Raw genomic sequence first — 24,662 nt, 5'->3', positions numbered from 1 at the left:
TTTTATTAGATACAACAGCTGACTAATTAAGTGGCCATGGAGTGTAAACCAGAATAAAAATTTAACATCAGCAATCATGATCATGGAATTATTAGATTATTGCTAACTAGATCCACTGTTTTTGCATGATCTATATGTAAAGTAAGTAAGTAAAGGCATCTGTTAGTCTTGCGAGACCATGGATCTGCACCTGTAAAGTCTTCACTCTCCAAGGCGCAGGCCTGGGCAAGGTTGTATGGAAGACTGGCAGTTGCCCATGCTGCAAGTCTCCCTTCTCCACGACACCAATGTTGTCCAAGGGAAGGGCATTGGGACCCATACAGCTTGGCACCAGTGTCGTCGCAGAGCAATGTGTGATTAAGTGCCTTGCTCAAGGACACAACACGTTCCCTCGGCTGGGACTCGAACTCACGACCTTCAGGTAGCTAGTCCAATGCCTTAACCACTTGGCCACGAGCCCACACATAGATTCTAGATTCTTGATTTCTGAACTGTCCTATAAACTCACAGTAGCATGTTACAACAGCTGTTAGAAGTTTTGTCTCTTACATCAAGGAACCCGGGTTCAAGTCTGGTCGTGTGTGTGTGTGTGTGTGTGTGTGTGTGTGTGTGTGTGTGTGTCTGTGTGTAGTTTCTGCATAAAAGTATTAATGCTCCGGTTTCCTCTGACTCTTCACTCAGAGGCTGGTGCGAGTGTGGAACAAGCTGCCAGCGGAAGCAGTGGATGTAGATTCACTTGCAACATTTAAGAGAAGTTTGGATTAAGGACATGGATGGCAGGAGCATGGAGGGCTATGGGCCAAGTGCAGATCATTGGACTGGGCAAGGTAACGATTTGGCATGGACTAGATGGGCCAAATGGCCTGGTTATGTGCTGTAGTGTTCTCTGACTTCATGACTCTATGCCTCTATCCCAAAGCCAGACTAACTGACCTATCTGCAGCACCGTAGTGTAGCAGTTACACTATAGTGTAGCTTTACAACACCATTTGGGGTTTAATTCCTTTCATTATCTGGAAAGAGTTTCCCCTGTGACTGTCTGGGTTTCCTCTGGGTGCAGTTTCCTCCCACATTCCAAAGAAGTACAGATTAGTAAATTGTGGGCATGTTATGTTGCCAGCTGTCCCCAGCACATCATCGAACTGTGACACAAATGACACATTCACTGTTTGTTTCAAAGTTTTGATGTATGTGTTGCGATTAAAGCTCATCTTTAAAATTACTGGAGTGCAGCATAGGACTTGGGGGAGCTGACCGGAATTTTGATTAAGTATCTCGGCCCAAAACATCAACTCTTTATTCCTTTCCATAGATGTTGGCTGACCCACAGAGTTAGTCCAGCATTTTGTGTGTATTATCCTGGCTGTCACGTTAGCGTAGTGGTTAGCACAACATTTTACAGTACGGGTGACCTGGTTCATTTCCCACTGCTGCCTGTAAGGAGTATATACGTTCTCCCCATGATAGCATGGGTTTCGCCTGGGTGCTCTGGTTTCCTCCCACAGTCCAAAGACGTACCGGTTGGTAGGTTAATTATTAATTGTAAATTGTCCTGAGATTAGGATCGAACTAAAATTGGGGGAAATCGCTGGGCTCTGCAGCTGGAAGGGCCTATTCTGCACTATATGTCAATAAATAAATAAAATTGAATCAGTGCAGAATTAGTGTAAATGGGTATGTGATAGCCAGCAAGGACCTAGTGGTTTATAAGGGGTTGTTTCCATGTTGTATGACTCCATGAAAAGGCAAAGAGGAATTTAGAGAAGGAAAATTAATGGTCTTTACCATTCATGTTCTGTGATCAAATAGCCAAACTTAACGCAAGTGATTCTTTTTGCCTTAGTGCGAACGTTTTCCATTTTGAAGGTGGACAAAAGCTCCCAAACTGAGGATGGTGTAATGTTATCTCCAACCTAACTCCTTGATAAATATTAACCTGTCAGTCTTCGGTATATCAAAAGCAGTGAGGTCCAAACACACCAACAGCACCCTGAACAATGGAATGTTCCGGGGTGCTTCAAGGGAAGAATGTCAGATAAAATTTAGCTTTGACTCATGCAAAGAGGCATTAGCAGAGGCTTCATCAGAGTCATAGCTCTTATGTGTCTCAAGATAAGGTGGTGAGTTGGAAAAATTCAGAAAAGAAGTTCCTAAGACACTGAAGTACAGCGGATTCTGGTGGCCCACCAGTTTATCGGGACAGTTTCTTATTTGGGACAACTCTTAAAGAACAAAAACTAATCAGTTAAATTGCTGGGATTCCCTTCGTTTATATGATGCACGATATCACTTCATTGGGGCAGGAGACAGTTAACAAACAGATTTTAATTAGTGGCAGTCATGTGCATTTGTGTGGCCATCAGATGCCACACTGTACTTAAAGCAAGAAGTTTTTAAATAGTGTCATTTGCATGCATTTGTGTTCAAAAAGCAGGGATATTTGTCATTGATAGTTGGTGAGAAATAAGCAGTAAGACAATTCAGAACCATTTTGCTGACTGCAATTTCAAGCTTTCAGGCTTAGAGATGCCAGACATGGCCAGATGTGCTGATGAAACAATTTCACTGCTTCAAGTTAGGAGCTACAAAAAATTTAAGGTATTGACAATCTTCTTGAATGTTACAATGAAAATGAAGATTTAGAGGATACAATCATTGATAGCATTGTCTGAAGGCAGATCATTATCTGTATAAGGTGTCTGTGCTGACTATATTCATTGCATACACTGGATGAATTCCTCCATTTATAACTATTAGGAACTAATACACAGATTTATATTACTGTGGTACTATTGGTTGTATTCTAATTTCTCCTGCATTTCATTTAAGTACATTGTTTTTTACTTGGATTGTCTTTTTTTATATTTTTTAACTATTTCCATGAAACTTCAGCTAATTGGGGCAGCAGTTTAATTGGGCCAAAATATGCTGATTCCAATGTGTCCCAATTAACTAGAATCCACTGTAATTGCTAATGAGGTGGAGTGAGAGGATATTGGAAAACTGAGGTTTAAGAAGCCTTTATTGAAAGCAAAGTGCTGGAGATACTCAGCATGTCATCTGAAATCCTAACTTTTTGTTTCTCTCTCAATGGATCCTGTCTGAACTGAATATCTCCAGCACTGTCTGTGTCTGTTTTGGTTTCCAGCATCTGCGGGTTTCTTTTCCCAAGCATTGATGGAGGAGCATAGAGACCTTGAAAGAATGCAAGATGTCAGGAGAGAAGTTGAAAAGTGTGCAGAGGAGATTTATAAGGATGTCACCAGGTCTGTGAGTTATGGAGAGAGGTTGAGTAGGTTGGGTCTTTCTTCACTGAAGCATTTCACTGGGGGGGGGGTGACCTTATAGAGGTGTTGAAAATCATGGGGGGATAAATTAAGTGAATGCACACAATCTTGTTCTCAGGGTTGGGCAATCAAGAACCAGATAGCAAAGGCTTAAAGAGAGATGGGACAAATCTAATAGGAGTCGGAGGGGTAAGTTTTAACTCAGAGAGTGGTCCGTGTATGGAGTGAGCAGCCAGAGGAAGTGGTTGAGGCAGGTACATAAACAACATTTAAAATGTACTTGGACAGGTTCATAGATAGGTGAAGTTTAGAGTGATGTGGGACAAACATACCTCCAAGAGGACCACAGCCTTGCCATAGGGTTTGGAGGATTGCGGGCCTCAACGACCCTGAGAGCTATGTTGGCTGGAGTCAGGGCCTTGTGCTTTGGCTCTTGGTAGGATCACCCATCCCAAAAAGTTCAAAAGGTAGAGGCCAGAATAAGTGGTTCACTGAACCTCTGGGTTTGGGGATTCAACTCAGGGCTGACAACCCTGACAGATCAAAGAAAAAATTACTACAGAAACAGCAATGGAGAATCCTTCCATACTTGTGTGCAACAATATGCACGGGAAGAGATGGAGGACTTCCACTGCTGCCCTAAATGACAGCAGCGTAACGGGCAGTAAATTAAAGGGACAAACATAGGCAAACGGGACAACCTTTGATGTGAGTCTTGGTCAGCATGGGCAAGTCGGGCCGAAGGGCCTATTTCCATGCTCTGTTACTTTATCATTCTGATAGTTGAATAGCACGATAAAAAAAATTAAAAGTCACACTTTGCTAGAACAGTTTTCAACGTAGATTACTGAGCACTTGGATGAAATCTTCAAAGAGCCAGTTGTACTGTTAAACTTTATCAAAAATATTAATCAAAGACGTGACGAAACGGAGATGTACCTGGCCATGCAGAAGGTTGGGAAGCAAACTAACCCACAGGTAGGAAGGACATGGGTCCAGTAACCAGGTGCAAAATAACATTTATATAGAACATAGAGCACTTACACATAGTACAGACCCTTCAGCCCACAATGTTGTGCTGACATTTTAACCAACTTTAAGATCAATCTAACCCTTCCCTCCCATAGAGCCCTACATTTTTCTATCACCTACGTGCCTATCTAAGAGTTTCTTAAATGTCCTTAATGTGTCTGCCTCCACCAACATCCTTGGCAGGGTGTTCAAGGCACCCACTACTCTCTGTGTAATAAATTTACCTCTGACATACCCCCTGTACATTGCACCAACACCCAAAAACTGTGCTCCCTGGTATTAGCTATTTCCACCCTGGGAAAATATCTCTGACTATCTGCTTCATCTGTGCCTCTTATCATCTTGTGCATCTCTATCAAGTCACCTCTCATCCTCCTTCATTCCAAAGAGAAAAGGCCTAGCTTGCCCAATCTGAGCTACGCGCTCTAATTCAGGCAGCATCCTAGTAAATATCCTCTTCATCCTCTCTAAAGCTTCTACATCCTCCTATAATGAGGCGACCAGAACTGAACACAATACTCCAAGTGTGGTCTAATATAGAGGAACATTACCTTGTAGCTTTTGAACTCAGAAGCTGCATTTCTCTGAACAATTTCTTTCAGCAAACATTTTCAGAAAAGAATACTTGGCAATATTCAGTCACTTACCTCCAAGATCAAAAATGCTGGTAAAAGCTGAAAGATCAAATGCAGTTACCACATCCTTCCCACAAATGTTCCAGGTTGAGTTCATCAGCTGCATAAACTTCAGCGTCTCCTCTTCAGACCTGTTGCATCATTGAATTAATTTACTGGAGTTGCTTTAAGAATGCTAATACTACTCGCAAGCTATTTCGTACTATTTTAATTATAATTTTAATGAACAACAGCTTCTATCCTGCTGTTACCAGACACTTCAATGGGCTTCTTGTATGATAAGATGGACTCATCACCTCACAGCCTATGCTGTTACGATCTTGCACTTTATTGTTAGGCCACACAAGCCCTTTCTCTGTGGCTTTTACACTTTATTCTGCATTGTTATTGTTTTAATTTGTTTTATCTCAGTGCACGGTATAATGATTTGATCTGTATGACCAGTATCCAAGGCAAGTTGTACTACCAAATTTTTTGGTACCTGTAAGTAGCACTGTATCTTCTAATTATCATTGTATCTTAGTACATGTGACAATGATAACCCAATACCAATACCCCATTTAAACTTAAAGGCTAACAGCTAATTACCAGACAGGAGAATTGTCCATAAGATATAGGAGCAGAATTAGGCCACTTGGACCATTGTGCCTGTTCCACCATTCCATCATGGCCGATTTATTATTCCTCTCAACCCCATTTTTCTGCCTTCTCCCTGTAACCTTTGACAACATTACTAATCAAGGACCTACCAACCTCTATTTTAAATATGGCTGATGCCTTGCTCTCCATTGCCATCTGTGGCAATGAATTCCACAGATTCACTAACCTCTGGATAAAGAAATTCCTCCTCATCTCTGTTCTAAAGGGATGTCCCTCTGTCCTGAGGTTGTGTCCTCTGGTCCTAGACTTCTCTCCACTATAACAAACATCCACTCTATCTATCCACTCTTTCAATAATCGATGAGGTTCCTCCTCATTCTTCTAATCTCCAGTGAGTACAGGCTCAGACCCATCGAACACTCCTCAAACCCTTTCATTCCTGGAGTAATTTTTGTGAACCTCCTCTGGAATCTCTCCAATGTCTGCAGAGCTTCCCTTGCCACTGTACATGCGATAATAATACACCAATACCTAATTTAAACTTGATGTCTAACAGCTGAATAACAGACAGAACTGTCCAAGAAAAGAATGAACTGCAGAGCTTTCTTTTTAAGGCTCCCTCAGAACCATAAAATTCTTAGAGCACACGAAAGGTCATTTGACTTACCAAGATTCCTCCTCAATTGCCAATCAAGTTCCCTCATAAGAACATAAGGAATACAAGCAAGAGTCGGCCATCTGGCCCAGTGAACCTGCTTTGCCTTTAAGTAAGATCATGGCTGATCTGCCTGTAGACTCAGCTCCAGAACCCTTAATTCCCCTGCTATGCAAAAATCTACCTAACTATGACTTAAATATACACTCAATGGCCACATTATTAGGTACACCTGTACACCTAGATATGAAAATATCTAAATAGGCAATCATGTGACAGCAACTCAATACATAAAAGTGGTCAAGAGGTGCAGTTGTTGTTCAGACCAAACATCAGAATGGGGAAGAAATGTGATCAAAGTGACTTTGACCGTGGAATAATTGTTGGTGCCAGACAGGGTGGTTTCAGGATCTCAGAAACTGCTGATGATCTGGGATTTTCACACACAACAGTCTCTAGAGTTTACAGAGAGTGGTGCTAAAACAAAAAAAAAATCCAGTGTGTCAATTCTGTGGATAAAAATGCCTTGTTAATGAGAGACATTGAGAGGAGAATGGGCAGACTGGTTTAAGCTGACAGGAAGGCAACAGTAACTCAAATAACCACACGTTACAATGCCGGTGTGCAGAAGCGCATCTCTGAATGCACAACACATTGAAGGTTGAAATGGATGGGCTGCAGCAGCAGAAGACCACGAACATACACCTAGTTGCTACTTCATTAGGGGCAGGATATAGCTAATAAAGTGACCACTGGGTGTATTTAATGAGGTGACCTCTATGCGTCTCAGGGTAGAGAATTCCACACATGCACTACTTTCTGAGGAAAAACAGTTTCTCTGTGCAGGTTATCAGTCTACCACTGAAAGCTATCTACTGGAGCACTTTGTTTGTGTACCTATTAGATGAATGAACACAATAAGTGGAACATTGTATGTCAGTCTCACATTAAGATGATGAAATACTCTATCAATTTTCTGGAAACTGTTTTGATATTCATTTGTCAAGGAATGCAAAGAGTATCACAGCAGTGTAGAGAGACTAGCACATACCTGTAGAGAGCCTCAAAGATTTCAGTTGAAGAGATTCCAAATGCTCGTTTATATTGGCTTTTCCCTTCCCTGAAGTAGAATATTGAAAGATCAGTTCTCGCTGAAACGATGGATCAATACCTGTAATAAGCATTCATATCCAAGATATTTACCAGGAGTATTGTGAATGCAGGGCCCTTGGCATTATCAATGATCCCTCCCATCGCTCCAGTAATCTTCATCAGGCAGGAGTTACAATAGCATTCAGACAAGGACTGTTAAAATGGGAAACAGCTTCTTCTCCCCCATACTGTGAGACTACTGAACTCCCTGCCACCAACCAGGTCTCACCACGTATGAAGCGCCAGTATACTGTTACTTTTTAACTCATGTTATAAATGCACCTTATTATTTGTTAATTTACTAGTGGTAGTATTATTTTGCATTGTGTGAGAGCTGTATGTACTGCATTGTGCACCTTGGTTTGGAGGGACATTGTTTCCTTTGGTGGTACAGTACCGCAGGGTTCAGTGCTGGGACCGCAGCTGTTTACAATATATATTAATGATTTAGATGAGGGAATTAAAAGTAATATTAGCAAATTTGCCAATGACACAAAGCTGGGTGGCAGTGTGAAATGTGAGGAGGATGTTATGAGAATGCAGGGTGACTTGGACAGGCTGGGTGAGTGGGCAGATGCATGGCAGATGCAGTTTAATGTGGATAAATGTGAGGTTATCCACTTTGGTGGTAAGAACAGGAAGGCAGATTATTATCTAAATGGAGTCAAGTTAGGAAAAGGGGAAGTACAACAAGATCTAGATGCTCTTGCACATCAGTCACTGAAAGCAAGCATGCAAATACAGCAGGCAGTGAAGAAAGCTAATGGCATGCTGGCCTTCATAACAAGGGGAACTGAGTATAAGAGCAAAGAGGTCCTTCTGCAGCTGTACAGGGCCCTGGTGAGACCACACCTGGAGTACTGTGTGCAGTTTTGGTCTCTAAATTTGAGGACGGACATTCTTGCTATTGAGGGAGTGCAGCGTAGGTTCACAAGGTTAATTCCCGGGATGGCGGGACTGTCATATGTCGAAAGATTGGAGCGACTGGGCTTGTATACTCTGGAATTTAGAAGGCTGAGATGGGATCTTATTGAAACATATAAGATTATTAAGGGATTGAACATGCTGCAGGCAGGAAGCATGTTCCTGCTGATGGGTGAGTCCAGAACCAAAGGCCACAGTTTAAGAATAAGGGGTAGGCCATTTAGAATGGAGTTGAGGAAAAACTTTTTCACCCAGAGAGTGGTGGATATATGGAATGCTCTGCCCCAGAAGGCTGTGGAGGCCAAGTCTCTGGATGCTTTCAAGAAAGAGATGGATAGAGCTCTTAAAGATAGCGGAATCAAAGGTTATGGGGATAAAGCAGGAACTGGATGCTGATTGTGGATGATCAGCCATGATCACAGAGAATGGCGGTGCTGGCTCAAAGGGCCGAATGGCCTACTCCTTCACCTATTGTCTATTGTCTATTGTCTATTGAAATGACAATAAACTTGAACTAAGGCGGTTCTTAGGTTTCTGGGGGAAAACCAAGTTCTTCTTTTTCTGTCATGCTAGATGTACTTATGTAGAATCATCTACTACAAGAGGATATTGCCCCATGGAGTCCATGCCAGATTTTTGAACAAACTGTCCAATCATTGTCACCTCGATCCTACCCCATAGCACTTGCAGAATTTTCCATATCAATATTGGTGTGCACTCAGCCTTTAGAAAGCTCCTGTATAATCTGCATTCACTACAGAGTGAGACCACTCTTGAGTATTATGTGCATCTCAGGTTGCATATTTATAATTCAAACTTCAAAGCTGAAAGCGTATTTATTATCAAAGTATGTATACTATGTACAACCTTGAGATTTGTCTCCTTACGGGCAGCCACAAAACAAAGAAACCCAATTGAACCCATTAAAGAAAATGATCGTCAAATACCCAATGTGCAAAAAAAAAGAACAAATTGTGCCATAGAAAGTAAGCAATTAACAATTAATTGAGAAGCTAGTAGTTTTGTTTGCTGCCAGTAAGTCATTGCTGTTTCACCAGTGTCATCTTGAACAGACACAAAATACTGGAGGAACTCAGCAGGTCAGGCAGCATCCATCATTTATAAACCTACCGTTTCCCATGGCTACCTTGACTATACTGCTTCTCACCCTGTCGCCTGTCCTTTTTCTCAGTTCCTTCATCTCTGCTGTATTTGTTCCCCAGATGAGGCTTTCCTTTGCAGGATATCAGAGATGTCCTCCTTCAAAGAAAGGGGTTTCCTTCTTCCATCATATATGCTGCCCTCACTTGCATCTCCTCCATTTCTTGGGCATTGGTGCTCACCCTTCACACCACCTTAACAATGAAAAAGTTCCTCTTGTCCTCGCCTACCACCCAATTAGCCTCCACATCCAACACATCACTCTCCACAACTACTGCCATCTCCAAAGGGATCCTGCCACCAATCACATCACCAATCGCCAACCTACCCCTCCACTTTCTTTCCACAGGGATCGCTCCCTCTGTGACTCTCTTATAAATTCATCCCTCCCCACTAATCTTCTTCCCAGCACTTGTCCCTGTAAGTAACAGAAGTGCTACTCCTGCCCATTCACCTCCACTCAGGGCCCCAAACAGACCTCCCAAGTGAGGCAAAGCTTCACTTCCGAACCTGGATTTCTCGCCATCTGACAAAACAATTTCCATTTCCTTATGGCATTAGTTCCATTCAATCTATGTCACCCCTCAGAGCAATCTCAACAAGGATTGAAGGTCGGAGGTCCTGATGTTGGAGGCTCTGTGTGTGTGAGTGGGTGGGTTGGAAAGGGGGCTTGTTTTTCTGTTGTTCTTGTGTTATGTTGCTGTGTTGCTTGTGGTGATTTGCTGAACAATGTGGGCATGTTATGATGCCGCCGGATGTGCTGCTCCCAGCACGTTTTTAGGTTGTGGTGGTTTTTAATGTAATCACCATATTTCACTGTACATGTGATAAATAAATGAATCTGAATCCGTACATTTCTGACCCCCACACCTACCGTATTCCCCTGTATGTTTCTTACATACCCATTTCCTACCTTCCTCTTTCCCTTAATACCCAGCAGCCAATTGACCTGCCAACAAGCACATCTTTGGGATGTGGTGGATGGGGGACTGGGTGGAATTTGGAGCAATTCTGCATTTAACGTACAAACCCTGCACTGGAAATCAGTGTAAAGCCCACATCACTGTAGTAGAGATGAGGCAGGCCTACCTCTAGGCCAGCTACAAGGAGATGTTAGAATGTGACAGCAGTAACCCTGTCCTCATTGACAAGTGTCTTGGCTTACTAGCACAAAGATAAGACCATTAGACATAGGAGCAAAGTTAGGCTATTGGGCCCATCGGCTCCACCATTCCATCATGGCTGATTCTGACGTCCCAGTGTCAGGAGCAACACACAGCGAGGAGGGTTCTCGCAGGTCGGCGGCGTTCATTAAAAAAGAGAGCTCCTTGGGCATTTGGTGTCATTCAGGCGGTTGGAGCAGCGCAGAGACAGAACAGCCCATAAAAGAACAGGATGGACAAGCAGAGCGGCCATTGTTGGGAGTGGGCCAGTGCTGGGAGTGGGAGTGTCAGGATTTGACTCAAAGGAGGCTTCGGCTCGGAGGAGACGTTGTCTCTGGGTAGGTTGTCCAGGTAACTTTCTGTTACGTTTCCCTTTCTCCTTCCTGTGTCAGGGCTATTTGGTGTAGTTCCAATGGCCATTGTGTGTTCTTCATGCTAGATGTTGGAACTACATCTCTGTGAAGGTCGTCCAGCTGCAGCTCCTTGAAGACCGTGTTGGGATTTGGAGCAGCAGCTGGATGACCTTCCACTTGTACGGGAGAGTGAGGAGATCATCGATTGGAGTTTCAGGGAAGTAGACACCCCTAAGTTGCAGGAGGCAGGTAGGTGGATGACTGTCAGGAGAAGGAATGGGACAGTGAATAGGCAGTTAGTGCAAGAGTATCCCTGTGGCCATTCCTCTCAATAATAAGTATACCGTTTTGGATGCTGTTGTGGGGGATGACCGCCCAGGAGAGTGCCAGAGAGACCAGGTTACTGGCACTGAACATGGGTCCGTGGTGCAGAAGGAAAGAGGGAGAAAAGGGGAGCGGTAGTGATAGAGGACTCTTCCTCTGACTATTGAGTCCCCTATCACTGTGGACATGAACGAGACTGTCATGATCCGGTCCGTGAAGTCAGCATTCCGGTCCACGGTCCGGTCTGTGGACTCAGGACTCCGGGTCTTCCAGCTGTCCCTCGTTTAAGTTAATCATAGGTACCTGATTCCCATCTTTGGGCTTGCAATATAAGTAGCCTTGGGGTTGAGTGGGGGCTGCTGGGTTGTCTTGTCAGTCCCCCTTTGAGCAACCTGCTGATGGAAGGCTAGTGAAACTGTTTGATCTCTAGGCCTGGTTGGAATTCCACTGCTTCATGGAGCCTTGTTGCCACTTGTTGGAGTGGTCTTTACATTATGGATTTGGCTGTTTCCTGGGCCAGCTGAGAGGCTGCCAGCCACTCTGAGCTTGGTATGGATCTGGCTGTTTCTGTAGCCAACTGAGGTACTGGCTGAAGAGCTACCTTGGAGCAGAGATGGAACTGTCTGTTGTTCTTTGGTGTTTGTTTCTTCTTGTCCTTGCCTCTGTGGGGTAAGCCAGGCTGTTTTGCTGTTGCCCTGTGGGGGGACCACTTCCTTTTTTATGCTGTATATAAATGATTTAGATGATGGGATAGATGGCTTTGTTGCCAACTTTACAGATGATATGAAGATTGGTGGAGGGACAGATGGTGTTGAGGGAACTGGAAGGCTGCAGGAGGATGTAGACAGATTAGAGAATGGGCAAGAAAGTGGCAAATGAAATATGAATTTGGAAAATTCATGGTCATACACTTTGGTAGAAGAAATAAATGTGCAGACTATTTTCTAAATGTGGAGAAAATCCAAAAATTTGAGATGCAAAGGGACTTGGGAGATCTTGTGCAGAACACCTGGCAGATTGAGTTAGTGGTGAGAAAGGCAAATGCAATGTTAATATTCATTTCAAGAGATCTAGAATATAAGAGCAGGAATGTGATGCTGAGGCTTTATAAGGCACTGGTGAGGCCTCACCTTGAATATTGTGAACAGTTTTGGGCTCCTTATCTATGAAAAGATGCATTGGCCTTGGAGATGGTCTAGAGGAGGTTCACAAGGATGGTTCTGGGAATGAAAGGGTTATCATATGAGGAATGTTTGATGGCTCTGGAACTGATTGGCCATGCAATCAAAGGTTATGGAGAGAATGCCAGATAGTGGGGCAGAGGAGGGGAAAATAGGATCAGTCATGATTGAATGGCAGTGAAGACTTGATGGGCCAAATGGCCTAATTCTGCTCCTATGTCTTGTAGTCTTTTTTCATTTCTTAGATAAAGGACCCAAAGCTACTCACAAAACTCCAAGTACTGTTTGTCCAATGTCTTAAGCCTCAGCATTACATCCTTGCTCAAATGTTGGTAGGCCTGACTATGACTAGCAGCTCCTGCATCTTCAACAATCATTTGTAGTCCACCTTGTTTTAATGCATCTGGATATATGAACTCAAATGTAGTAGAAACATTCTCAGAAAATGTAAATTTCCTAAGACTTTCTTACCTTATTGCATCAGTAATGTAGGAAAAACAATGGTAAATGGTTTGTGAATAGTATGCCATTGAATAATGTAGTGTCTTGGGACTCGTCTTCGTCAGGTAGATTCTGGACAAATCTGTATTACTGTACAAGGCTGTACATTGAAGAAAAAAATATGCTTATGCACCCTGTGACCATATTATTAGGTTCACTTGTATATCTGCAAATATCTAATCAGCCAATCATCTGGCAGCAACTCAATGCATAAAAGCACATAGACATGGTCAAGAGGTTCAGTTGTTCAGACCAAACATCAGAATGGGGATGAAATGTGATCTAAGTGACTTTGACTGTGAAATAATTGTTGCTGCCAGATGGGGTGGTTTGAGTATCTCAGAAACTGCTGATCTCCTGGGATTTTCATGTACAACAGTCTCTTGAGCTTACAGAGAATGGTGCTAAAAGCCCAAAAAAAAAAATACAGTGAGTGGCAGTTCTGTGGACAAAAACATCTTGCTAATGAGAGAGGTCAGAGGAGAATGGCCAGACTAGCTCAAGCTGCAATTCAAATAACCACACATTACAACAGTGGTGCAGAGAAGAGCATTTCAGAATGTACAACACATCAGACTTTGATGTTGATGGGCTAATGCAACAGAAGGCCACACCAGTCCTGTACCTAATAATGGCCACTGAATATTGTAGTTGGCATAATTTGATTTAGAGCAGCTGTTTGCAACCTAGGGTCGATGGACACCTTGCATTGTGGTATGGGTCCTTGGCATTATAGAAGTTGAGAACTGCAGATTTATAGAGATGTAGTGGTGTGGTGGACAGTTGTCCATGGTTACAATAGGATCTAGATCAACTGGGAAAACAGGCAAAGGAATGGCAAAGGGAATTTAACTGAAACAAGTGCAAACTGAAGCACTGTGGGAAGTTAAACTAGGGCAGAATTTACAAAGGAAATAAATGGGCCTTGGGGTGTTACAGAACAGAGATGAGGAGTAAAGGAAAAGGTTTCCTGAAACTGGTAATACAGGTAGACAAAGTGGAGAAGAAGGCATCTGGCTTGCTTGCTTTCATCATATGGGGAACTAACTACAAGAGTTGAGACACCATGTTATGGTTGTATACGGTATTGGTAAGAACACACCTGGACTATTGTATGCAGTTTTGGTCTGCACATGACATGATTAAGACCATCAGATATAGAAGTCGAATTAGACCACTGTTTCTTCAAAGAATTTCAACAGATTTGTCGGGCAAGATTTTCCCTTGAGGAAACCATGCTGACTATGGCTGATTTTTATCACGTGTCTCCAAGTACCCCAAAGCTACATCATTAACATCGACTCCAACATCTTCCCGACCACTGAGGTCAGACTAACTGGCCTATAATTCCCTTTTGCTGGTGAACGCAGCAGGCCAGGCCTGCTGCGTTCACCAGCAACTTTATGTGTGTTGCTTGAATTTCCAGCATCTGCAGAATTCCTGTTTATAATTCCCTTTCTTCTGTCTCTCCCTTGAAAAGTGGAGTGATATTTGCAGTTTTCCAGTCTTCTGGACCACTCCAGAATCTAGTGATTCTTGAAAGATCATTACTAATGCTTCCAAAATCTCTTCATCCACCTCTTTCAGAATCTTGATGTACACCATCTGATCCAGGTGACTTGCCTACCTTCAGACCTTTCAGTTTCCCAAGAACCTTCTCCCTAGTAATAGCAACTTTACACACTTGTCACCTAACACTCTTGAATGTCCAACATACTGCTAACGTCTTCCACAGTGAAGACTGATGCAACATACATTTAGTTTGTCCACCATTTCCTTGTCCCCCCCATTAATACCTCACCAGCATCATTTTTTATCAATCTGATATCCACTCTTGCCTCTCTTTTACACTTTATGTATCTTAAACTTTAATATTATTGGCTAGCTTACTTTTATATTCCATCTTTTCCTTTGTTACATGCTCAAGGAGATCTGTTTTTTTGTGAGAATGATGTAATGGTCTTTTGGAGGTCACCTGATGTGATTTTCCCGCCGATGTGAGGTCACGTGATGACATGTGCCCCGTGACTATATAAGGGTCGACCCAGGTGACGCAGTTGGTTTTTGAGTTTGTAGATTTCCATGTAGAACGTGCTGTATCTCCGTTTCCGTTGCGTATTTGTTTTTGGTGACGCAGTTTCATTTTTAAAACGGTTGTGAGTTCTGTTGCAAAATACCTTATTATTTGGACTGGAAATTTGTGGCTGGATGTGCCAATTTACTCAATTCCAACAGTATCAAAGGATGGAGAGAAGTCGGCATCATTTGGCAGTTTAATAAAGGATCGACCTCATTGAGTCTTCGTTGGAGTAGCAACCTGCATCGAGATAACTCTTGCCAGAAAGAGCAAGGAGTTCATGCAAAAAGGTGCTCTCTCTCTCTCTAAAGGAATTTAAGGTCAGTCAATTTAAACTGTTTATTTTTGGCATCGTGAATCCTGTGGACAGAACCAGCAGTAAAACTGCGTCTGTGAAGAAATCCTTCTTCAGAGAAGTCTTTCCCAATTGAACATGTAAATCTGTTGGACTTTCAAAGTTATCACTTTAGGAACTATATCTGACTGTATCGCTTTAAGAACTGTTTTCGCATTTAACACTTTAAGAAACAGAGCCGAGTGGCAAGTTGGTGAACGGCTGCATATCTGTTAACTTCCAGTTAAAGTTTTCCCTTTTTCTTTACCTTATTGTTTATCTGTGTTTAATAAATGTTTGGTTATTTATATATAACCTGTCTCCATTGATATTCATTGTTGCCGGTTATGTAACACTTAATGACTTTTTGGTAGCCTTCTGTTGGTTTTTAAAAGCTTACCAATCCTTTAACTTCCCTCTAAGTTTTGCTCTATTGTATGCCTTCTATTTGGCTTTTATGTTGGCTTTGACTTCTCTTGTTAGCCATAGTTGTGACTTCTCTTGTTAGCCATAGTTGTGTCATCTTACCTTTAGAATGCTTCTTTCTCTTTAGGATGTATATATCCTGTGCCTTCTGAATTGCTTCCAGAAACCCTGGCTACTGCTGCTCGGCTGTCATCCCTGCCAGTGTTCTTTTCCAATTAATTTTGGCCAGTTCTTCTCTCGTGCCTCTGTAATTCCTGTTACTTTACTGTAATACTCATACATCCTACTTTAGCTTCTCATTCTCAAATTTCAGGGTGAATTTGATTATATTATGATCACACTCCCCCTAATTGCTCCTTCACCTTAAGCTCTCCAATCAATTCCGGTTTCTTGCACAACATCCAACTCAGAATAGTTGATCCCTTTGTGGGCTCACCAATGAACTGCTCTAAAAAGCCATCTTGTAAGCATTCTAGAAATTCCCCCTCCTGGGATCCAGCACCAACCTAAATTCTCAATCTACCTGCATATTGTAACATTGCTCTTTTGGTATGTATCTTCCATCTCCTGTTGTAATCTGTAGATCATATCCTTACTACTGTTTGAGTGTCTGTACCTATCTCCAATTATGGTATATTTACGCTTGTAGGTCTTTAGTGTTACCCACAACTATTCAACACCTTCCAACCCTACGTTACCTCTTTCCAATGGCTTGATTTCAACTTTTACCAATAGAGCCACTCAACCCCTCTGCCTACCTGCCTGTCCTTAAGCTCCCAGCCAGAGAGGGCCCAAAAAAGATTTACAAGGATGTTGCTGGAACTAGAGGGCTTGAGTTATGACAGGAGACTGAGAGACAGGTTAAGCTGGGACAGTTCTGCTTGAGCGAAGGAGGCTGAGGCATGATCTTATTGATGTTTATAAAATCAAGAGAGGAATAGATAAGGTGAATGGTCACAGCAGTTCCCCTCCCACACACAGGATAGGAATGACAAAAGTTAGAAGGATAGGTTTATGTGAGGGGCAAGATTTAAGGGGACCTGAGAGGCATATTGTTCAGACAAACTGTAGTGGGTATATGGACTGAGCTTCCGGTGGAAGTGGTAAATCACAATGCTAAAAGACATTTGGACAGGTAACATGGATAAGAAAGGTTTATACCAGGGGTTCCCAACTTTTTGTTTGCCATGGACCCTTACCATTAACCAAGGGGTCTGTGGACCCAGGCTAGGAACCCCTGGCTTAGGGAGATATGGGTCAAACATTGGCAAATGTGATTAGCTCAGGAAGGCAACTTGGTCAGCATAGGAAAGTCAGGCCGAAGGCTGATTCCATGTTGTATAACTCTCCGAATCTATAAAGTGTGAGGTAGCAGAAGGTTTACAAAACAGACAAATAATTTTTTTTAACCAACAATTTGGATGGTTTTCAGTGTCATTTCTAAGTTTCTGATTTTTAAGTAAAAGTGATCCACAGTAAAAATATAACATTTTTTGTGAAAGCCTAATGCTTTGTGCTTATTACTGAGGCTGGTTGTGCAATGTAGTGTCAGAAAATGGAGGGGAAAAATTAGATTGATCTTAGAGTTAAGGAGTCAGCACAACATCCTGGACTGAAGGATTGTGATGAAATGCTCTAATTACTATGTACTTAATTGAACTAGAAGTGTCAGAAACCTATGAACCATACTAGAAATCAAAATTTTAAAATATCTCTGTAATCATCCCCATTCACCCATAGTCTTTCCATGACCATGATTGTTCTTGGCAATTTCTTCTATGGAAGTAGTTTGCCATTGTCTTCTGGGTGGTGTCTTTACAAGACAGGACACCCCACCCATTATCAATTTAAACAGAGATTGTCTGCCTGGCGTCAGTGGTCACATAACCAGGTCTTATGATAAGCACCAGCTACTCATGTGACCATCCACCAGCTGCTCCTATGGCTTCATGTGACCCTGACTGAGAGGGTGGGGTGAGCAGGTGCTACACCTCGCCCAAGGGTGACCTGCAGGCTTGCAGAGGGAAGGAATGCCTTGCCCCTCCTTTGGTAGAGATTTATCTCCCCTGTCAACCCATAACCCAATGGCCACAGTATTAGCTACATCTGTATACCTGCTCATTAATGCAAATATTTAATCAGCCAATCATGTGGCAGCAACTCAATGCATAAAAACATGCATACATGGTCAAGAGGTCCAGTTGTTGTACAGACCAAACATTAGAATGGGGAGGAAATGTAAGCTAAGGGTATTTGACCGTGGAATGATTGTTGGTGCCAGATGGGGGTGGTTTGAGTATCTCAGAAACTGCAGATCATCTGGGATTTTCAAGCACAATAGTCTCTAGAGTTTACAGAGAATGGTGCGAGAAACAAAAAAAAAACACATCCAGTGAGGGGTAGTTGTCTGGGTAAAAGTACCCACAGTGAGAGAAGTGAGAAGTCAGAAGAGAGAGAATGGCTAAATTGGGTTCAAGCTCACAGAAAGGAAACAGTAACCCAAATATCCACATGTTACAACAGTGGTGTGCAGAAGAGCATTTCTGAATGCACAACACATCAAACCTTGAGGTGGAAGCAGAAAACCACAAACATGCATTCAGTGACAATGTTATTAAGTACAGGTGCTACCTAATAAAGTGGTCACTGAGTGTACTTGTAGATATTGTTGTGTTTTTTTAACAATGAAGTTAATGCATTAACTTAGAAAGAATATACATTAAGTTAGCAGTGGCAGATGTAAGAGGGTGAGTCAACATATTTAAAATAATGCAAGTAAGAACGGAATTGAAAACACACATGCTGAGCCTTGACAATCCAAATGAAACATCACAGGGTGCTAGCCCCAATTTCCTACTGCACTCACACACCAAATACATCGATAGCCAAGAAACGTTCTAATTTGAGTACCTTCACCTTGATGCTCCTTGACATCCAGCAACTGGAGTCCGACACATGCAGAGAGTAGTCTTTCCATGCCATCAGCACTGGTGTTAAGACGTTCGGCAATGGCACTAGAAGAGAGTGGGACAGCGTCTTCCTGCAGAAGGTCAAATACTCCCAATTCGCAGGCAGCAAACATTGTCTACAACCAGAACCATGCTATGAATTGCTTTGTATAATTGTACATTCCATATTTGACGGGTTACTTCAGGGTCCATTCAAGTTTATTATCAGTCAACTGTATACATCCATACCAAAAAATGAAATAATGTTTCCCCAGACCAAGGTGCACTACACAGCACATATAACTTGTACACAATTCATAAAGTAATATTAGCACAAATAAATAAATAATAAAATACATGCCATAAGACTGACATCTAGCTTAATGTGCAATTATGACACAAGTTAAAAGGTAAACTGTGTAACACTGGCAGAAAGTTCAGAAGTCTAATGTATTGGGGGAAGGAGCTTCTTCCCATCCTAACAGTCCTCGTCTAATGCGATAGTGCCTCCTGCCTGATGGTAGAGGGTCAAAGTAATCAGAATCAGGTTTAATATACAGTATGAAGTTAGATTTGTTACTTAGCGGCAGTACAGCGCAATATGCCTGCTTTGCTGCCGCTGCTACTGTGCGATCGAGGATCTCCGGAGAGGTAGGCCCCAAATCCTCGGCTTTGCATATTGCCTATTGCCGGGGCCGGGGTCGAAACGCTCGGCTGAGATGGTGCTTGGTGCTCGGTGTTGAATAGGTGGTCGGAGGTTCAGAGTTTTTCGGATGGACTCTAAATCGGACTGTAGTCAGATGCTTCCAGGATGGTGCATCGGCAAGTTGGTGGAACTGGGGCTTTACTGTCTGCGTGAGATGATGGGACTTTGAGAGACTCTGACTTTTACTGTGCCATGGTCTGTTCTTATCAAATTACGGTATTGCTTTGTACTGTTGTAACTATGTTATAATAATGTGGTTTTTGTTAGTTTTTAAGTCAGTATGTCATGTGTTTTCGTGATATCATTCTGGAAAAACATTTTTATCATTTCTTAATGCATGCATTACTAAATAAATTACTACAATAAAAAAGGGACTGTCTTCATAATCATAATATATAAAAATAAAAGCAATAAATTAAAATAAGAATTGTATATAAATTAGATCAGTAGTGCAAAAAAGAGCAAGAAGGAAAAAAGTGAGGTACTACATTGTCCATTCTAACATTTGATGGTGAAGGGGAAGAATCTGTTCCTAAAACATTGAGTGTGTACCACCTCCTTGATGGTGACAATGAGAAGAGGGTATGTCCTGCGTGATGGATGCAGCCTTTGTGAGGAATCTCCTTTTGAAGATGTCCCCGATACTGGGAAGCCTGGTGCCCACGATGGAGCTGAACTTTCTACAGATTCTCCAATCCTGGGGAGTGGCTGCTCCATACCAGATGATGATGCAAACAGTCAGAATGTTCTCCATAATAGATCTGTAGAAACTTGCTTGTGGTTGTGAGACAGGTGGGAGGGGTCCTTGACAATACTGAGGGCCCTGTGTATGCAGTGCAACTGATAAATATCACAGATGGGTACAGTAATTCAAATGCACAGGATAGTAATAGTTGTAGAGAGTAGTGAACTCAGCCCAGTACATTAAGGGCATATCCCTGCCCAGCACTGAAAGTACCTACAAGCAGTGCTAACTCAAGAATACAAACCTTCTCATCAAAGATCTTCTCCATCTGGGTCATGCCATCTTCTTACAGCTGCCACTGGGCAGGATTGAAGTCCTTCATGGCTAGATTCAAGGACAGTTATTTCTCTTCAACCATTCACTCTTGATCCAACCTGCATCACTACCTCAGCATAGTAACACTACGCCTACTTTGATCACTTTGCACTACACAGCACATGTTTTGTGTTCTTCTTGCAAAGATTATATATAATTTGTGGGTTTTTCTGCAAATGCTGCTTATCTGCTATGCACTGTACATATGATGCTGCTGCACATAATTTTTTTCATTGCACCTGTGTATTAATGTACTTGTGTATATAAACATGACTTTGATGTTATATTTAAGGAAAATCAAGTTGATCACATGAATCACCAAGGCACAGGAGACTACAGACAGTGTTGGTAAATGAAGTTAGTATAGATGAGATTTATTGGCCTGCATGGACTTAGAACTTAGGGCATAATACTGGCCTTTTGGCCTATGATGTCCTGATTCATTAACCCACTCCAAGATCAATCTATACCTTCCTCCCACATAGACCTCCATTTTTCTTTCATCCGCATGCCAATCTAAGACTTGCCACCATCCCTGGCAGGGCGTTTCATGCATCTATCACTCTGTGTAGACAAATTACCTCTAACATCCACCCCGCCCCCCCCCCCCATACACCTTAAAGTTATGCCCCCTCATTTTAGCTTTTTCCACCCTGGGAAAAGTCTCTGACTATCCACTGTATATCTATGCCTTATCCTCTTATACACTTCCAGGTCACCTCTCATCCTCCTTTCCAAAGAAAAAAGCCTTAACTCACTCAACCTATCCTCACAAGACATACTCTGTAATCCAGGTGGCATTCTGGTAAATCTCCTCTGCAATCACCCTGCATCCTTCCTATAATATGACCAGACCTGAACATAATATTCAGAGGGAGAAGATGGCGGTGCGACGCAGCACGCATGGCCGTTCCGAATGACTATCGATTATATGTAACTAGGGGGCTGTGCACAATCCGGATTTGATGGGGACAGCCGTGAGAAGCACAGAGAAACATCTGGAGAAACTTCTGAAATGCCTGCTTCGCTGCCATTGCTACTGTGCGATCGAGAATCTCCGGAGGGGAAGGCCCTAAATCCTCGGCTTTGCCTATTGCCTGTAGCCGGGACCGGGGTCGAAACACTCAGCAGAGATGGTACTTGGTGTCGGAGAGGTGGTCGGAGGCTTGGAGTTTTCAGACTGACTCGGAGTCAGATGCTTCCAGTATGCCGCATCAGCAAGTTGGCGACACTGGGGGTTTACCGTCTGCGTGAGATGATGGGACTTTCGAGAGTCTTTGAGACTATTACCGTGCCATGGTCTGTTCTTATCAAATTACCATATTGTTTGCACTGTTGGAACTATATGTTATAATTATGTGGTTCTTGTTAGTTTTTAAGTCGGTTTGTCATGTTTCTGTGATATCTTTCTGGAAAAACATTGTATCATTTCTTAATGCATGCATTACTAAATAACAATAAAAGGGGACTGCGTGTCCTCATAATCTAAATCTAATACTCCAGGTGTGGTTTAACCAGAATTTAATAGATCTGCAATATTACCTCATGGGTCTTGAACTAAATTCCCTGACCATATGCCTTTCTTATGGTGGCCTGAAGGGACGGTATTTTTACTGTATGACTCTATACCCTGGAATACCAGTCTTTGCTTGTTTAGTGGTGTCCAATGCGATATGCTTAGAGTTTCTTTGGAAATATGAGATTGAGACTTTCCTTTGCCTATGTCAGGTTGGTGTAAAAGGTCCCTTGGAAATTTTTGAAACAAAGTTTCTCACAGAGTGTAATGAGCACTTTGAATTCTTTGTCCTAGAAGATTTCAGAGGTAAGATCACGAGAAGTATCAAAAGAGGAATTACAACTTTTTTTTTATAGATCATGATATTAAGGGCCACGGGGAACTGGCTCAGAAGAGCGAGTGGAAATTAAAGGAGCCCTTTCTGGTTGGTTGCCAGTGACAAGTGGTGTTCCTCAGGGGTCAGTATTGGGACTGCTACTTTTCACATTGTTTGTCAATGATTTAGATAACAGAATTGATGGCTTTGCGGCAAAGTTTGTGGGTGATATGAAGAATAGGTGGAAGGGTAGGTAGTGTTTAGCAAGCAATGCAATTGCAGCAGGACTTAAACAAATTGCACGAATGGGCAAAAGTGGCAGATGGAATAGAGTGTTGGGAAATGTATGATAATGCAGACTATTATCTAAATGGGGAGAAGGTTCAAATATCAGAGGTGCAGAGGGGCCTGGGAGTCCTCGTGTAAGACTCTCAGAAGGTTAATTTACAGGGTGAGTCTGTGGTAAAGAAGGAAAATGCAATGTTGGCATTTATTTCAAGGAGAATAAAATGTAAAAGCAAGGAGATAATGCTGAGGCTTTATCAGACACTAGTCAGGCTGCACTTCGAATATTATCAAGAATTTTAGGCTCCATATCTCAAAGAATATTGTCCAGAGGAGGTTCAAGAGGATGATTCTGGGAATGAAGGAGTTAACGCTTGAGGAGTCTTTGGCAGCTTTGGGCCTGTACTCACTGGAATTTTGAACAATGTGGGGTGGAGAGGGGAGGTCTCATTGAGACCTATTGAATGTGTAAAGGACTAGAGAAGGTGGATGTGGAGATGTTTCCAGCTGAGAGGCGATCTTTTAGAACACAATATTCCATGTGTAAGAAGGAATATTTTTAGCCAGAGTGGAGTGAATCTGTGGAATGCTCTGCCACAGAATGTGGTGGAGGCCAATATTGTGGGTATATTTAAAGCGGAAGTTGAAAGGATATGACGGGAAGGTAGGTGTATGGAGTTGAGTAGGATCCAGGATCAGCCATGATGGAATGGTGGAGCAGACTCAATGGGCCGAATGGCCTAGTTCTGCTCCTATGTCATATGGTGTTATGGTCTATGAGGACCAGTAATGATGGAGCAGGATTGAAGGACCGAGTGGCTAACTTGCACTCCTTATCAGTAGCTAACTCAGCTATCATCATCTGACAACAGATATGGATGCATTGCTGTAGTTAAGTGCTACACCTGCCCCCTCACCACCATCCAGGGCCCCAAACAGTCATTGCAGGTGAGGCTGTACTTTACCTGCAAGTCTGTCAGGGTTGTCCACGGCATCTAGTGCTCCAGATACATCGCTGAGACCCTACATAGATTGCTGCACAGCTTTGTCAAGCACTTTCTCCCTGTCGACAACGGCAATGCCTCATAATCTGTCAGGGTAGCCTCCAACCTGATAATGGGAACATCAATTTCTCTAAATTCCAGTAATTTCTCCCCTCCCCTTTCTCACCTTTTCCATTCCCCATTCTGGTTCCCCTCTTACCTCTTCTCTTTAATGGCCCATGAGCTCCCTCTGGTGCTCCTCCTCCTCGCCTTTGTCCCAAGGTCCACTCTCTGCTACTATCAGGTTTTTCTTCTTTAGCCCTTTACTTTTAGCACCTATTCCCTCCCCTCACAGCTTCTTACTGCACCCCCCACCCCCACCCACCTACTTTCCCCCTCACCTGGTATCACCTATCACCTGCCATCTTCTACTCCTTCCCCTCCACCCACTTCTGCTTTGAGTTTCTGCGCCCCCCCCACCCCAACTCCTTTCCAGTCCTGAAGAAGTTCCTAGCCCGAAACACCAACTGTTTATTCCCCTCCATGGATGCTGCCTGACCTGCTGAGTTCCTCCAGCATTTTGTGTGTGCCGCTCAATATTTCCAGCATCAACAGAATATCTTGTGTCTATGACGTGATGAGGGCTAAATCCAATGGACAAGTAAATACATTTCAACTGAAAAGTTATCAATGACGTGATTTCACTTCCTTAGCTTTGTGAAATTCTTGCTTACCTTGGATATAAGAAATCCATCCATATAATCCAGCAGCTTCTGTGGATACTCAAGTTCCTGCTTGGAGTATTCCATAATAAAAACTTGTTAGCTTTCTTAATGTGCAGCAACCCACTTCATGGGTTCTGTTGGGTAATCAGTAGCTCAATATCATTTGCAAATTCCCCGGTCACACAGCCAGAATATAAGGGATCTGCTCATCTGCTACAATGACTCATTGGTTGCTGAGGTTGCTGAAAGTACCTGGTACTTTCTAATCACTTAAGGAGATTGGAACATGTGATCGACTTTGACAATCCCTTTGATTGT

At 42.7% G+C, this 24,662-nt stretch overlaps 1 protein-coding gene across 1 annotated transcript in view; it reads right to left on the bottom strand.

Annotated features, from left to right (window-relative positions):
* asmt (acetylserotonin O-methyltransferase) overlaps positions 1-24,428 on the bottom strand; it is a 37,872-nt gene extending 13,444 nt beyond the window's left edge. The window contains exons 1-5 of the mRNA XM_063052962.1: positions 24,354-24,428; positions 18,716-18,890; positions 12,939-13,068; positions 7,261-7,329; positions 4,967-5,085 (exon numbers count right to left, since the gene is read on the bottom strand). Coding sequence (XP_062909032.1) covers positions 4,967-5,085; positions 7,261-7,329; positions 12,939-13,068; positions 18,716-18,890; positions 24,354-24,428 — 568 coding nt within the window. The remainder of the gene's footprint in view (positions 1-4,966; positions 5,086-7,260; positions 7,330-12,938; positions 13,069-18,715; positions 18,891-24,353) is intronic.
* Positions 24,429-24,662: the final 234 nt, after the last annotated feature.

Source organism: Mobula hypostoma, chromosome 7 (genome assembly GCF_963921235.1).
Source record: "Mobula hypostoma chromosome 7, sMobHyp1.1, whole genome shotgun sequence".
Lineage (NCBI taxonomy): Eukaryota > Metazoa > Chordata > Chondrichthyes > Myliobatiformes > Myliobatidae > Mobula > Mobula hypostoma.
The sequence above is the reverse complement of the archived record's forward strand: the minus strand, read 5'-3'. Positions and strand labels throughout refer to the sequence as shown.